This window comes from Saccopteryx bilineata, chromosome 3, assembly GCF_036850765.1.
Source record: "Saccopteryx bilineata isolate mSacBil1 chromosome 3, mSacBil1_pri_phased_curated, whole genome shotgun sequence".
Classification (NCBI taxonomy): Eukaryota; Metazoa; Chordata; class Mammalia; order Chiroptera; family Emballonuridae; genus Saccopteryx; species Saccopteryx bilineata.
Genome location: NC_089492.1, coordinates 313,596,475 through 313,613,687, shown reverse-complemented (window position 1 = coordinate 313,613,687; position 17,213 = coordinate 313,596,475). Strand labels below are relative to the sequence as shown.

At 47.8% G+C, this 17,213-nt stretch overlaps 1 protein-coding gene across 6 annotated transcripts in view; it reads right to left on the bottom strand.

Moving 5' to 3' along the window:
• ERCC1 (ERCC excision repair 1, endonuclease non-catalytic subunit) overlaps positions 1-17,213 on the bottom strand; it is a 68,709-nt gene that overhangs the window by 17,274 nt on the left and 34,222 nt on the right. The window contains exons 2-7 of one of the 6 annotated variants that reach the window (XM_066271820.1): positions 9,905-9,918; positions 9,335-9,446; positions 6,999-7,214; positions 3,330-3,433; positions 2,432-2,531; positions 495-571 (exon numbers count right to left, since the gene is read on the bottom strand). In XM_066271820.1, the coding sequence (XP_066127917.1) occupies positions 495-571; positions 2,432-2,531; positions 3,330-3,433; positions 6,999-7,214; positions 9,335-9,446; positions 9,905-9,918 (623 nt within the window). The other 5 variants (XM_066271821.1, XM_066271825.1, XM_066271823.1 and 2 more) reach the window with 5 other exon arrangements.

Sequence of the window (17,213 nt, the reverse complement as noted above, 5' to 3'; positions counted from 1 at the left end):
CCAAGGCTCCATTGGAGCAAAGTTGGCCCGGGCACTGAGGACGGGTCCATGGCCTCTGCCTCAGGTGCTAGAATGGCTCTGGCCGCAATGGAGCAATGCCTCAGATAGGCAGAGCATCGCCCACTGGTGGGCATGTGGGGTGGATCCCAGTTGGGCGCATGTGGGAGTCTGTCTGACTCCCTCTGTGCTTCTAACTTTGAGGAGGAAAAAAACACAACTAAACCTAGATGTGGAATTGATTCAGCCAGATTTTATGTCTAACTTATAAGTGACTAGTATGGTCCTGGGAATTTGATCTACGTTGCCTGCCTTTTTGACTACACGAAAGATATTAGGACCCCATTTTACAGGTGAAGAAACTGAGGCCAGAGAGAGGCAGTGCCTGGACTAGGCCCACACAGAGTTCCTAGGAGGAGAAGGAAGAGTTGAGAAGGTGAAGGTGGGGGATGACTCTCAGGATGGAGTGTGACCTGGGTGGGGAGCCTCGATCTCACCTCCAGGCAAGGACCAGGGTGCAGTCTGCCAGGATGCACATCTTAGCCAGCTCCTTGAGGGCCTGCTGAGGATCTTTCTGGAAGGAGAAAAATATCAGAATGAGAGATCTGGGAGAAAGCAAGGAATTATAGTCGTGAAAATACAGTAGCTTAGGAAGCCAGGAGCCTTCCACTCAACTGATACTCCCTGTGCTCCTACCGAGTGCCCGGCCTGTGCTGGGCAGCACCGGGACCCAGCAGTGACCAGGAGAGCCTGATCCTATCCTCTCAGGTCTCCCAGTCTGAAGAGGGGACAGACCCATCCCCAGACAATGATCCGGAGTGGCCTGGGCTAGGGGTGGGGATGAACATCTGACCTGTGTGAGGGATCAAGGAGAGATTTCTGGAGGAGAGGGCATCTGAGCTGAGACCTTAAGGAGGATAAAGAGGAGTAAAGGCAGCAAAGGAGAGCAGAAAAGGGAATCTCAGACATAAGGAAGAGCATGTACAAGGATGGGAGAAAAAAGCACTCGAGGAATTGCAATTCACTCAATATAGGATGGAGGATGTGAAGAAACGGTTTTCACACACAAGCGACGGCATGAGCCCTGCAGAGGGCTGGGCGAGGGTCGGGACTCACAGGGCCTCGCAGGCCACCGAGAGCACTGAGAAGCCATTTAGGGGTTTAGCACCAGGCCTGTGCTTTAGGAAGACCCCTCTGGCTGCTGTAAGTATGGGAGGTGTAACGCTAGGGGCTATGAGACAAGTGAAGAGGCTGGGACAGGGACCCAGGCCAGAGAGGGGGCCTGGATTGGGCCAGGCTATGAGGAGAAAGAAGATAAAACAGATTGGAGAAATATTTTTACTGATTGACTAATTTTAGAGACACAGAGAAACACTGATTTGTTATTCCACTTACAGTAATAAGTCCCTGAGTTACAAACATCTGACTTAATGTACAACTCGTACTTACAGAGCGCCATAAGGACTATGGTAATCAACTGGTGTTGGACATCAGTGAAAATGAGATCATAGTTACTCAACTCCCATGGCAAAGAACTAAGGATGAAGATCTTATGGAACTAGAGCAGCAAATCATAGTATTTAGGGAAGAAAATAAAAGACTTAGAAAACCCCAGAACTGAAAAAGTTTTCTATAAGAGTTAGCTGATGCTTTTCATCTCATCAGAGCAGGACTGGCAAAGTTGGAGGAGCAGGAGCCTGATACGGAGAGGTTCCAAAGTTTACTACACAGCTACCGCAGGGCCATTTATGAGGAGAAAAGAAAAGCTCTGTACAACCTCCCTTGATTTCTACTTCAGGAGACTGACTCCAGCAGCACAATCAACCCTGGCTCTCTAACGCCAGTCCCATCCTCTCCAACAAGTCCACCATCATCTGCATCATCTAAGATTGCTTAAGGTTGTATATAAAAATGTCTCAGTATTTGTATGCACAGAAAAGTAAAAATAAATACTATGTTAAGACAACTAAGTTGCATAATTAATAGGTAAATATACATGTTCCTTACATACATTCAACTTAAAAACAAACCTACAGAACCTATCTTGTTCGTAACCCAAGGACAGCCTCTATTTATACATTCTTTGGTTCCTTCTTGTATGTGCCATGACCAGGGGTCGAACCTGCAACCTTGGTGTATGAGGACAATGCTCTAACCAACTGAGCTACCTGGTCAGGGCCAAGAAATATTTAGGTAGCAGAGTGCTGGGACTAGTTGAAGCAGGTCTGGGGAAGGAGGGATGGATCATTCTGCCCTCCTACCTCCTTGCCAACACAGGGTACCAATCTCAGTTGTGAAAAGTGGTTCCTCACTGAGGTTTCAACTTGTAGTTCTTGGAAGGTATTCAACAGTCCACTTGGCTACCATGAGGCCCAATGCTTCCCATTGCACAGATGGGGAGAGTGAGGCCGGCGGGGGAGGGGCCCCTGCTTACCACATCCACCTGGACGAGCAGGACCCGCAGGGCGAAGCTCTTCCCCAGGCTCTGCAGCCGCTCGTGGATGTAGTCTGGGTGGAGGTTGTGGTAGCGGAGGCTGGGGGCAGGGGAGAGGAAGGGATTGGGAGGTTGCGTGTCCCCACGTTTCTGGAAGCCCTTCCTCACTCTCACTAAAATAGAGAACTTGGACAACTGTGCCAGGAGCCAAGGCTCAGAGAGGCGAGTGACTTCACCCCACTAGGAAGGGCACAGAGGGTTTGGCACAAAGGCTGATTGGCTCCGGCTCCCTGGAAGGTTAGCCCGGGTTCTTCACTGAGGAAGGGAGGAGACTTGGGTTTCAGGTAAAGAAGGAGAACAGTGCCCTAAAGAATGTGACAGGGGAGCACTGCGCAGCTGGTCTTGGGAAGCAGGGCCCCTCCCAGGGCTGTCAGCTTTAACCTCAGGGAACACTAGGGGGTGGGGGCGCTTCTCTACCTGGAGAACTAGGGTACATCTCTGCCCAGGAGCCACCGGCTCTCACACTCTGCAGGGAGGACAGGAACTGAGAAGTTTCACTTCCCCTCTCTGGCTGTCTGCAGAGGAGCCCTGGGTTTAATGGGGGTGGCAGTAAGAGAAATCCTGCCTCTGTCAAATTCAGTCCTGGATGTTGGAGTCACTCAGTCTGGGACATGAGTGACCCAGCCCCCCAACTTGCTCAGACACAGGTGTCTGGGCCCTCAGCTTGTCACTCCAGGTACCTCCGGGCTCAGCCCTCTTCCTTTCACACAGGGTCACACTCAGTCCAGAGCCAGCAGGGCCATGCCTGGAGGTCACCTATGGAATAGCCCAGGACGCCAGAGCACACCCTCCCAGGCCTTCCTGGAGGCGGGGCAGCCCCCCCACTCCTGGAGCTCACCTGAGGAAGAGGGCACAGGTGCTCTGACCCAGCACATAGTCAGGAACCACATCGCCAAATTCCCAGGGCACATTGCGCACAAACTTCAGCACGGGGTTGCCCCTCTGGGGAGGGAGGAAGAGCCAGAAACATTATCAGGGATGATCCTAAAACCACCGTCCCCCCAGGGTTCCCCGCCCCTACCTCTCTCAACACCTCTCCCCCTCCCCTGGGCCTTGCAGGTCCACTGTCCTCCTCTTGAATCTAGAATGTCCATGGTACTCCAGCTCTGACTTAGGCCCCTCTCTCCCAATCCTGAGTCTTAAGTCAAAGGCCCCGGGGTCTCTCTCCAGCTCAGCCCTCTCCCCAGCTCAACCTGGGTGTCCTGTGGTCTACCAGACACTTCCCCCTCGACGTCCGCCTGTGTTCAAATCAGCCTCGGCATTTAGCCCATACCTACTCCTCCTCCTGGTCCTATCTCAGAGGTGTCCCCATTATCCAGAGAGCCAGACTTGATCACAGTCACTTTCCTCTCCTCTCCTTCAAGTCAGCATCCCCCATGAATATGTCCCCTCTAACTGCCAGCACCACAGCCCAGCCCCCAACCCCTACCTCCTGCTCTCCTGCCCCAGTGGTGTCCCAAACTGGTCACCCTCCAAACAGTAGCCAGAAGGATCTTCCTAAAGTACAAACCTACCCCTCCCCTGCTCTAAAGCCCACTGTGGCTCCCCAGTGCCTTCAGGAAGCCTCATGTGACTCCACAGGCCAGGCCCCCCACAGCCTGGCATCTGCTCAGCAGGCCTCTCTCACGTTCTACTCTGAACATACCCTGCAGCTCAAGATTGAAACTCTTTGAGCAAGTCAAACTCTAATCCATCCAATAAGTATTTATTGAGTGCCAACTGTGCATCTAAGTGCTGGTGATATTGCAGTGACCAAGTCAAAGATCCCTGCTGTCATGGGGGGACACAGACATAAAACAGTCTCAGGAATGAGTGTGTAATTGCCAAGTGAGATAGAATTTGGTTCTAAGAAGAGGGTGGGACCTGCTCTCATGGTGGGGCGTGGGTTGATCACAGCAGCTAGGGCAGGAAGTGTATGCAGGGGTCCCAAGTTCCACAGGCCCTGGGCCATCTGACCTGAGGCACCTGGGAGCCAGGGAAAGGTTCTGAGCAAGGGAGGGGCAGGATCCTATTTTAATTTTTAAAGGATATGACCAAAAGCAAAAGGCTAGCCTGACCAGGCGGTGGCGCAGTGGATAGAGCATCAGACTGGGATGCGGAAGGAACCAGGTTCAAGACCTCAGGGTCGCCAGCTTGAGTGCGGGCTCATCTGGTTTGAGCAAGGCCCACCAGCTTGGACCCAAGGTCGCTGGCTCCAGCGGGGGGTTACTCAGTCTGCTGAAGGCCCGCGGTCAAGGCACATGTGAGAAAGCTATCGATGAACAACTACGGTGTTGCAATGCGCAATGAAAAACTAATGATTGATGCTTCTCATCTTTCTCCATTCCTGTCTGTCTGTCCCTGTCTATCCCTCTCTCTGACTCTCTCTCTGTCTCTGTAAAAAAAAAAAAAAATAAAATAAAATAAATTAAAAGAAAAAAAGCAAAAGGCTAGACAATGACAGGTGGGGAGACTATAGCAAAATTGGAACCTTCACACACTGCTGGTGGGAATGGAAAACAATGCAGCATTTTAGAAAATAGTTTGGGAGCTCCTGAAAAGGTTCAACGGAGTGACCATGTGACCCAGCAAATCCACTCCTAGATAAATACCCAAGAGAATTGAAAACATACATCTACACAAATGTGTACAGAAATGTTTACAGCATTTTTGGTTTTTTTTTCTCCTTTTAAGTGAGAGGAGGGGAGATAGTGAGATAGACTCCCCCATGTACCACAAATGGGATCCACCTGGCAAACCCGTCTGGGGCCGATGCTGGAATGAACCAAGCTATCCTCAGTGCCTGAGGCCACACTTGAACCAACCGAGCCATGGCTGTGAGAGGGGAAGAGAGAGAGAACAGGGAGAGAGAAGGGAAGAGAAGCAGATGGTTGCTTCTCATGTGTGCCCTGACTTAGGATTGCACCCTGGACATCTACACAGCGGGTCAATGCTCTATCCACTGAGCAAACTGGCCAGGGCTGCAACATTTTCATAATAACCAAAAAGGACAAATAACCCAATGACAGTCCACCAATGGGTGAATGGATAAACAAGATGTGGCAAATCCATAGAATGAAATACTACTCAGCAATGAAAAGGAATGAAGCACTGACCTGCTACAACATACAGATGAACTTTCCATAAGCTAAGTGAAAAAAACCAGTCACCAATTGATGGACATTTGAGTTATGTTACTATGAACATTTGTGTACAAGATTTTGTGTGGATGTATATTGTCATTTCTTTTAGATATATACCTAGGAGAGGACTTGCTGGGTCATACTAATTCTATGATTAAATGTTTAATGAACTGCCAGACAATTTTCCAGAGGCTGCACCATTTTATATTCCTACCAGCAGTGTCCGAGGTTCCAATTCCTCCACAGCCCCACAGCCCTTGTTATTGTCGGTCTAGCCATCCTACTGAGTGTGAGTGGGGTCTCACTGTGGTTTTGATTTGCATTTCCTTGATGGCTGATGATACTGAACATCTTTTCACATTCTTGGGTCTTTTTATTGTCTTTGGATAAAGAACACCAACTCTATCAATTGTAGAGACTTTATCTATTTCCTTTCCATTGCTCTATCCCCAGAGCCTACAACAGCACGTGGGAATTCCTGAACATATCTGTGGACTGTAAGTGGATGACTCCCATTTTTAAAGGCACAGATAGGTTAAGTCACTTGTTCAAAATCACATAGCTATTGCGTAGCAGTGCAGGATGTGAACTTGGGCCTGTGTTCAATAAATAGTTTTGTCTTGTTTTTTTATAATTTTAAATTTTTATTTAGAAAAATTAACTTTAATACAGTGACATTGATTGATCAATAAGAGTACATAAGTTTCAGGTAAACATTTCTATAGCATTTGAACTGCTGATTCTGTTGTATACCCATCACCCAAAGTCAAATCATTTCCCGTCACCTTATATTTGTTCCCTCTTTATACCCTTAATAAATAGGTTTTGAATGAAAGAAGAAAATTGGACAGGAAATGTAGCTGCACTAACAGTCACACCCCAACAAGAACAGTCAGTATGTTATGGACTGTGTTTGTGTTCCACCAAACTTGAAATCCTAATGCCCAATGTAATGGTGTTAGGAGGCGAGGGAGGTAATTAGGTCATGCAGGTGGAGCCCTCTTGAAGGGCATTCGTGCCCTATAAAGAGATGCCAGAACTTCCCCACCCCTTCCTTTGTAGTGAGGACATAGTAGAAAGACAGCCCTCTATGAATCTCACCAGACACCAATTCTGCTGGTGCCTTGATCTTGAACTTCCCAGCCTCGAAAACTGTGAGAAATAAATGTTTGTTGTTGAAGCCACTCAGTCTATGGTATGTTACAGCACAATAAGACATATGGGGAAGCCTCAACCCACACACAGTAGTTGAATGAATGAATGAATGAATGAATGGTGCTGCTGATGGTACAGTGGCTAGAACTCAGACCTCCTTCTACTGCTCATCAGAAAACTATACCTATTACTGTTTTTCCCACAAAATTTCAACCCATCCCCCTCCTCACCTGCCGGGGGCTCACAATGATGCTGTTGGACTTTGCCCCTGGTTTGGGAGCCTGGTTGGGGGTTTCTCCTGCCTGGGGTTCTGGCCCCGCGGGGTGTGTGGCTCCGGCCCCGCCTGCAGGTCCGGAGATGGCATACTCAGCGTAGGTCTGAGGGGCTCCCTGGGCTGAGGTCTCCATGGTGGGATGGCTCCGTGTGGATCTGAATAAGGGTTTGGCCTGTAGGGAGAGATGGGGTGGGGGTGGGGGATCAAAATCTGAATCTAGCTCGTTTTCCCTGCACCTTGGTCTCAGCCTCCATCTTCTCAGCCTTGGACCACTTTCGTCACCTCCTCAAAGCTCCCTGCCTAACCCTCACCCACCACAGTCTGTTCTCCACACTGTCATATCATGTCCCTCCTCTGCTCATAGCCTCAGAGTAAAAGCCAAAGCCCATGAGACTCCAGAACAGTGGTTTTCAATCTTTTTACACTTAGGGACCAGTGAAATTAGGAGAATTATTTTGAAGGCAGAAATACCTTGAGCATAAACAAATTCAACTAAGGTAATTGGATCTATAATCCTCATACAACATCTACTGGCTAACTCTTCAGCGGAGCAGCAGGAAATTTCTGGCAGATCAGTCCAAAGACCAGTCCATGGACCAGCAGTTGAAAATCACTGCTCTAAGGCCTGACCTGTGGATAAAGCGTCGACCTGGATAAAGCATTGACCTGGAAATGCTGAGGTCGCCGGTTCGAAACCCTGGGCTTGCTTGGTCAAGGCACATATGGGAGTTGATGCTTCCAGCTCCTCCCCACCTTCTTTCTCTCTCCCTCTCTCCTCTCTAAAATGAATAAATAAAATTAAAAAAAAAAAAGTAGTTAAAAAAAAAAAATCACTGCTCTAGCCTGACCAGGCGGTGGCGCAGTGGATAGAGCGTCGGACTGGGATATGGAGGACTCAGGTTCGAGACCCTGACGTCGCCAGCTTGAGTGCGAGCTCATCTGGCTTGAGCAAAAAAGCTCACCAGCTTGGACCCAAGGTCGCTGGCTCAAGCAAGGGGTTACTCGGTCTGCTGTAGCCCCATGATCAAGGCACATATGAGAAAGCAATCAATGAACAACTAAGGTGTCCCAATGAAAAATTGATGATTGATGCTTCTCATCTCTCCCCGTTCCTGTCTGTCTGACCCTATCTCTCCCTCTCTCTGACTCTCTCTCTGTCCCTGTAAAAATAAATAAATAAATAAAAAATAAAAGGATGAAAAAAAAAAGTTACATCGAAAATCACTGCTCTAAAAGATCCGTACCTGCCCCTTGCCTCAGGAACCTCCCTCCTACCTCTTCTCACTTGCTTTCTCTTCTCCAGCCCCACTGGCTTTCTTGCTGCCCTCAAGCTTTTCAGGCGTGCACTGACCTCAGGGCCTTTGCACTGGCTGTTCCCTTCTCCCCACAGATGCTGTTACATAGCTCACACTATATTCATGTCTCTACCAAGATGTCATCTCCTCAGAGGGGAAGTCCCCTGACTGCCCTACTAAAGCCTCTCCCCGCTCACACTCCACATCCTCAGCCCACTTTGTTTTCTTCATAGGACATAAACAGCAGCCAGTACTCAGCACCAGGCAACTGTTTTCCTGTGGGAACGAGATCTCAGTGTTGCCAGATCCTTTAATTTACCTAGAGATGAGACAGCGAGGGAGAGAGAAAAATGAAGGGAGAGAGATGAGAAGCATCAACTCATAGTTGCAGCACCTTAGTCATTCATTGATTGCTTTCTCACACATGCCTTGACTGGCAGACTCCAGCCGAGCCAGTGACCCCTTGCTCAAGCCAGCAACGTTGGGCTTCAAGCCAGCGACCATGGGGTCATGTCTATGATCCCATGCTGAAGCTTGTGACTCCAAGTTAAAGCCGGTAACCCAGCACCCAAGCCGTTGAGCCCACGCTCAAGCCGGAAAACTCGAGGTTTCAAACCTGGGTCCTCACAGAGTCCCAGCCAAGGCTCTATTCATTGCACCACCGCCTGGTCAGACAAAAAGTGCCAGCTCTTTTTAATTGCAAAACTTCCCGATTGTTAAATGTCATCAGAAAATGCACGCTTTGCAGGGTGCTAGCCACATAAAACACATCCCGGGGCCACTCCTTCGCTGCCACTTTGCGACTTCTGCCTTAGCCCTCTCTTAGAAACACCATGGCATTTTACAGATAGAGAAACTGAGACTTGACGAAAGTGAAGGACTGATTTCCCAAGGTGACCCAGAAGCCAACATTTCCTAACCCATACTGTAGCCCCATAGGCCCCTTCCACCACAAGCCCTCCAACCTTCCAGCGGTTCCCCCATCTCCCCGTCCTACCCCAGGAGGAGGGACCGCGTCCTCGTCCAGTGGTATGAGGAATTTCTTCCTTGTGGGTGGCCCAGCGGGCTGCGGCACTCCCTCTTCGTCCATCCCAAGGTTCTTCTGGGGTCTGTAAATGAAGACGTGGGGGCGGGAGCAAGTGAGACAGCAGCTTCTGCATTCCCACCCCCCGCAGGAACCCCCACTCACAGGCACGCCCCTCCTCCAAAATCCCAGGCCTCCACAGCATCAAGTCGCAAATAGCTAGCTAGCACCCCAGGTTCTACAAAGCCCCGCCTGGAGGGAGCCTCCACCTGCGACTTGTCCCGTCCCACAGGCCACTACATTCGACTCGTCCCGCCCTCACCGTTCCCCGCCTTTCCCGTAGTGGGCTCGGCCACTGGGCCCACCTTCCGTCCGCCCCGCCCGAGGCCCCGCACCTGGATGCCCGCCTCTCGCAGCAGCTCAGACACCGCAAATATTGATTGGCTCCCGCGGCTGCCAATCGCCATCGACGGTCTCCACCCCTTCCTTCCCACTCCGACCTTCTCGCTCCGGCCCCGCAGTCTCCGTTTCGGGAGGACTCACCTCTGCACTCCGCGCTGCAGGGAAAAGACAGACGCGAAATCAAAGTGTCCTCTCGCCCGCGCGGCCGGCGCTTCCCCAGGCTTGCTCCACTTCCGGCCTCTCTAGCCCTCGAGCCCGCCCCTCACCGTTCCCTAAAGAGCCGTCCCCGCTCCGCTCTCTATGGTCGTGGAGGTCTGCGGAGGTTTGGGTTGGAGAGAGCCTTAGGTTTTTGGGCCTGTCTCTGGTTGCTAAGCAGTTCGATTTCAGTGCCATAAGTGAAAGCTTCTTGTGTGCTGAGCTCCGGACAGGGTTCAGTGAAGACGAGATAGTGGGAGATCAAACTAGGCTCCTTCTCTCTGTACAGCCTTGGGTTTGAATCCCAGCTCTTTCCCTATACATTCTTTTATTCCACACATATTCCCCAAGCGTCTCCTCTGTTCCCGGCCCGGAGCCGAGCAGGGCTAGTGACACAGGTGACTAACGATAGCCCCTTGCTACCCTCCTGGACCTCGCAGTCCAGTGGGAAAGGCAGAGCAGGTTCCAAACCCAGACGTGGGTGACGACTCAGAGTGGGCAGGGCTGGAATAAGAGACCCCAGTGGGCCGAGGCAGGGTGTGTGGGGGTGGGGGTAGGGGTGGGGAGGAGGAACCTAACCTAGCAGGAGGGTCAGAAAAGGCTTCCTGAAGGAAGGGACGTCTGAGCAGCGACCCAGTTGATGAGTTAGTATTAGTCATTTCCTGAGATGATAGTATCACACTGTTCTCACTTGCAATTCTCTGATTACTAAGGAGAGAGAACATGGTTTTGTGAGTTTATTGGCCTTTTATATTTTGTCTGTTGTGAATTGCTTGCTCATATCCTTTGCCCATTTTTTAGATGGAGTTTTATGCCTTTTTTATTACTGTTAATTTGTAGGAGTATTTTATGGTTTCCGATTTTCTTAGTCAGTTACATGTCTTCCAAATATTTCCTTCTAGTTTGTACTTTGTATTTTAACTTTGTTTATTTTTGTCACACAGAAGTTATTCGTGTTTCTTCGTATTTATTTACCAATCTATTCCATCCTGACTTGCTTTTGGTGTGTTTGAGAGGCCTACTGTACCACAAAGTCATAAACATAGTCTACCTTTTAAGACTTTCTTAGTTCTGATTTTGTCTTTAACCTATATGAGATTTTTTAGAAAATGCACTGTCACCCCATTAAATTTAATTTCTAAATTAAAAAAGAGCCTGCCCTGTGGTGACGCAGTGTATAAAGCTTCAACCTGGAACTGTGAGGTTCCCGGTTTGAAACCCCAGGCTTGCCTGGTCAAGGTACATATAAGAAGCAACTACTAGGAGTTGATGCTTCCTGTTCCTTCTCCCGCCTTTCTCTCTCCATCCTCTCTCTCTCTCTCTCTCTCTCTAAAAATAAATAAATAATAAATAAATAAAATATTTTAAATAAAAAGAAATTTTAAAAAAAGAAAATGCACTAAGGCAGAATTTATAATGTATGTAGCCAATTGTCCTAATACCATTTATTTCAAAGTCAACTTTTCCCCTAGTTTTAATATTGCATATTTATCATGTACCAAATTCCATATATATACAGGTCTATGTCATTTCTATTATGTTTTATTTTTTATTTATTTATTTTTTAGAGAGGAGAGAGAGACAGAGAGGAGAGAGAGACAGAGAGAGAGAAGGGGGGAGGAGCTGGAAGCATCAACTCCCATATGTGCCTTGACCAGGCAAGCCCAGGGTTTCGAACTAGCGACCTCAGCATTTCCAGGTCCTATTATGTTTTATTGCTGTTTTTGTTTTTTTTGTCTTATTGCCATACTGTTTAACTATTTCATTTTGATATGTTTTGCTATTACATCAGGTAAGTCCCCCCTCTATTCAGTCTCAGATTTCTTTACCATTCTTGTACATTTTCTCTTCTGGGTGAATTTTAGCAGCTGCTTTTCTAGTTCCATTTTTAAAATCCTGTTGGGCCTGACCAGGTGGTGGCACAGTGGATAGAGTGTGGGCCTGGGATACTAAGGATCCAGGTTCAAAATCCCAGGGTTGCGGGCTTGAGCATGGGGTCGTAAACATGACTCCAAGGTCACTGGCTTGAGCCCAAAGTAGCTGACTTAAGCAAGGGGTGATGGGTTTGGGAGTGCCCCCCCTTCTTGTCAAGGCACATATTAGAAAACAATCAATGAACAACTAAGGTGCAACAGCTATGAGTTGATGCTTCTCATCTCTCTCACTAAAAAAAAAAAAAAAAATCCTATTGGGATTGAGATTGAAATTGCATTGAATTGATGGATTAATTACAAGAAGATTAACATCTTTTTTTTTTTAACATTTTTTTTATATGAACAGGTCTGTATCTTTCCACTGATCCCAGTTATTGTTGGGAATCTATTATACTATAAAAGATTTTTTTCTAATTAATTCTTATTTATACAAGATTCATGGATACATTTCTGTACTAGTTTCCTAGGACGGCTGTCATAAAGTACCAGACACTGGGTGGCAGCCTGGCCAGATAGCTTAGTTGCTTAGAAGAGCATTGTCAGGATATGCTAAGGTTGCAGGTTCAATCCCCAGTCAGAGTACATACAAGAATCAACCAATGAATGTATAAATAATTGGAATAACAAATCAAGGTTTCTCTCTCTCTAATTAATAAGTTAGTAAAAAAAAAAAAAAAAAGAAGAAGAAGAAAGAAAAAGAAGAGACCCTGGTGGCTTAAACAACAGAACTTTATTGTCTCACAATTCTGGAGGTTAGAAGTTCATGACCACACTGGGAAAGGCTCTGGTCAGGCCTCTCTCCCAGCTTCTGGGAGCCTTAGGTGCTCCTTGCTTGTAGATGGCAGTCTTCTCCCTGTGTCTGTTCACTTCGTCTTCCTCTGTGTGTGTCTGTCTCTGTGTCCAAATTTCCTCATTTTATAAGGATATCAGTCATAATGGATTAGGGCCCACCCTAATGACCTCATTTTATAATTTGATTATCTCTGTAAAGACCTTCTTTCCAAATAAGTCACATTATGAGATCAGGACTTCAATATATCTTTTTGAAGGGACACAATTTAACCCATAATGATTGTTACTTTTTATAACCTTCTTCCTTCTGAATTCAGTTGACTTCACGCTAGAGTACATTCTCTTCTGTTCTTTCATAGATCACTGTGGATAGTAACTGAGTCTTGCTCATCTGAAAATATCTTTACTTCACCCTCACAATTGGAATCAAATTCTGAGTTCCTAGTCATTTTTTTGCAAAATTAGAAGATATTGGTCCTTCGTCTCCCCGACTTCTGGGTTGCTGATGAGAAATCTTCCATGCCCTGCCTCTCCTTCCTTCACAAGCAGGGTCACCACGGGCCTAATTTTCCCCAGGGTAACTTACTAGCAGTGTGATCTTGCACCAGCAACTCAGTTCCTGTGTGTGAGTAAGGCTGTTAATCTCTAAAACAGGGATAATAAACCCTGGCTGGGTAGCTCAGTTGGTTGGAGTGTCATCTTGATTCGCCAAGGTTGTGGGTTCGATCCCTTTCAGGGCACATGCGAGAATCAACCAATGAGTGCCTAAATAAGTGGAACAACAAAATAGATGTTTCTCTCTCCTTCTTTCCTCTCTCTCTCCCTCTTCCTTCTTCTCGCTCTCTTTCTCCCTTCCTCCCTCTCAAAGCAATAAATTAAAATTTTTAAAAATAAAATGGGATAAGAATAGTATAATCATTACGAAGATGAAATGAGTTATGTGTAAAGTGCCCCAAACTGTTCTTGGCATGGTGCTCTATTTGGGTTTGTCATATAAATAAAATAGCTGTGACCAAGTCCTGGGCAGGCAGGAGCTGTTGAAGCCACTGCTATATCACAGTGCGGCTACACCGGGCCTGGCACCCAGAAGAAGCTACTGACCCGGATGTTGTGTGAAGGAAAAAAACATAGAAGCCAAGCCCTAAGGCAAGCGACTTCACCACTGGGAACCTCATCTGATGGAGTTTCCCATCTGTAATTGCTGAGGTTGTGAGGATTCAATAAGACCACAGACACCTGTCCTGAGATGAACTGGTTCACTGCTTCCTTGAATGATTATATATTGAGGACCTACTGTGTGCCAGGCACTTTGTGAGCAAATCAAACAGGTCCCTGCCCTGTAGAGCTGATATTCTCATGGAGGTCATAAACCGAAAGAAGGAAATAGATAAGTTTCAGCCAGCCACACATGCTATGAAGAAAATAGAACACGGTTCTGTGGAGCAGGTGAGGGGGGAGGAGCTGCACAGTCACAGGAAGGAGGGTTCTAGATTTCCATCGAAACACAGTTGTCCCCCATGATCTATGGTTTTGCTTTCTGTGGTTTCTGTTACCTGTGTTCCACTGTGGTCAGATATTAAATGGAAAATTCTAGAAATGAACAATTTATAAGTTTTAAATTGTGCACTGTTCTGAGTAGTGTGATGAAATCTTGCCCTGTTTTGCTCCGTCCTGCCCGGACATGAATCATTTCTTTGTCCAGCGTGTACACGTTGTATACAGTCCTCACCTCTTAGTCACTGAGTAGCCAGTTCCGCTATCAGATCGACTATGAATTATCACAGTGTTCGTTTTCCAGTCACCCTGATTTTACTTAATAATCGCCCCAAAGCACAAGAATAGTGACGCTGGCAATTTGGATATGCCAAAGAGAGCCATAGAGTGCTTACTTGAAGTAAAAAGTTGCGTACAGCCCTGCCTAGATAGCCCAGTTGGTTAGAGCATCATTCTAATATGCTGATTCAATCCCTGGTCAGGGCACAAATAAGAATCAACTAATGAATGCATAAAGAAGTGAAACAACAACTAGATGTTTTTCTCTTTCTCTCTTTCTAAAATCATTAAATAAAAAATAAAACATTTAGAAAAAAATAAAACGTGAATCAGAGCAATAAGCTATTTTGAGAGACAGACCACATTCACGTAACTTTAATTATAGTACGTTGTTATAGTTCTATCCAATTCATTGTTATTGTTCATCTCTTGCTATGCCCAATTTATAAATTAAATTTTATCATAGGTGTGTGTAGGGAATAAACAGTATATATAGAGGTGGGTACTATCCACCTTTTTCATTTTATTTTATTTTATTTTTTAGAGAGAGAGAGACAGAGAAAGGGTAGACAGAGAGAAACATCGATTTTTTTTGTCCCACCCAGTTATGTGTTCATTGGTTGATTCTTGTTTGTGCCTGCCAGGGAATGGAACCCACAAACTGCATGTCAGAAGGATGCTCTAATCAACTGAGTTACCCTGCCAGGGCCTCTCCACCTTTCAGGCATTCACTGGGGGTCTTGAACTATCCACCCTGCCCCCCATATGTAAATTGAGCACTTAATATGAGCTAAGGTCTCACAATAACCGTCTCCTTGGGTATCATTAATTCATTTGACAAATGAGGGAGCTGAGCCCCAACGACATAGATAAGGACGATAGAAATCTGTCTTTGGATCCAAGGGCAGAGAGCCTTTCTAGGAGGACGACCTGAACAGACTCAGTTTCTCTCTTTGGGGAATTAACTACCAAACAAACCTGCAACTCATGACATTTCCGCCAGGCGGCGGTGGCGCCCCACAAGAGGATTTTTGGTACCGGGACGAGAGCTGTTCCGCCAGGACCCACATGGGACACTACCGAGAAAGCGGCGTGTTTCGCTTCTCCCAATCCACCCCGCCCCCCATCGCCTTTTCAGTTTTTAACTCATTCATTCATTCATTTTAGAGAGAGAGGAAGGAAGGGAGGGAGGGAGAGAGAGAGAGAGTGAGAGACAGATCCGTCTCTCTATTTTTGTGTGTGCCTTGACCAGGAACCGGCAACCTTTGCATATCGGGGTGACGCTCTGACCAGCCCAGCAATTTGGCCAGGGTCTGACGGGTTTGCAAAAGTGCACAAAGACTGCCGCGTGCCATTAATGTAACTCTGAACCTGTTTACAACAGTTAAGGGGAGAAAGTTGCTCGTGGTCCTACAGTATTTGCAAGTTTGGCTTCTACACTTAGATTCGCAAATTGAGCTTTTGGATCCTAGATTCAAATCTTCCCGGTTCCCAGAGTTGCAAGTTCGAATCTTCCAGAGGTCCACACTGAGATTCCGCGTCCTTCTCACAAAAGTTACAAGTTCAAATTCCAGACGCTACCTAAATTCCCCGCGACTGTCTTTGAATCCGGCCCCTGCCCCATTCCCAAACCTTCCGCTAATCCCAACTTCGCGTTCCCTCTGCGCCGGGTAGGGGTGCAGTGGGGATGGGGCATGTGGGGACCTCCGCCCCTAATTCCGTCTGCGGGGCTTTGCACGGGGGAGGGACTCTGGGCGGAGAACAGTGAGAGGACGGAAGGCTCTGGAATCGGGGGTACGGTAGAGGGGCGCAGTGACCCGGCCGGTGTCCCCTTCTGCCTCTAAACTTAGCCGCGGTGACGCGCAGCCGGACAATCGCTGCGCGGCCGGGGACGCGGTAGGGGGGTTGGGGGGTGAGGCCGGAGCGGAGGGCCGCGGCTCAGCTCTGCGAGCATTTATTTATAGCGCCCGGAGCCCGAAATAGCGCGGAGTGGAGCGGCCGGGATGACGCGGGTGCCGCGGGGGCTGACTCACCGGGCCCTGAGCGGCCGCCCCCGGATGGGGGCAGTGGAGGCGCCTGGCCCCGACCCCGTGCCCTCCAAGGCAGTCTTCTGCTGAGACGTCCTAAGTTTCTACCAGTCACTACTGTAGATGGATATAGAGCAAAAGACAGAATTTGCAGCACGAGAGACTGGGATTAGATCGGAGGTGGGACTTCCCTTAGAGAACCTAGAATCTGGGAACCAACATATATAAGATATAAGAAGAAAGGTTGGGAAGAAAGAGCTGAACCAGATATACACACCTGTATCTCACAAGCAACCGGACAGAATCGTCTTGGAGGCAGAGGAATGGATACAATCTGGGCAGTCGCCAGGCCAGAGCTTGTCTCCTGTCTATAGCTTTTTACATGCTGTTCCCACTTTCCAGAATTCCTTTCCCTGCCTACTCGGTCTTAAGAACTTGTGGTCTCTAGGGACCTGGTACTAAGGGCAATCCCACACAAATGAAAACTCTGGTAGCTCCGTGAGGGCAGGACCCAGCCCTTCTCAGTCATCACCATGTTCCCAGCACTGCCCACCACAAGACAGGTTTCTGGAGAAATTAATTGCATGAATAAAAAGTGTTGGTAAAATATGGCTGAGTGGTTCAGTGGATAGAGTGTAGTCCTGGCACACTGAAGCCACAGGTTGGATCCCTAGTCAGGGCATATGCCAGAGGCAATCAATGAGGGCACAACTAAATGAAACAACTAAG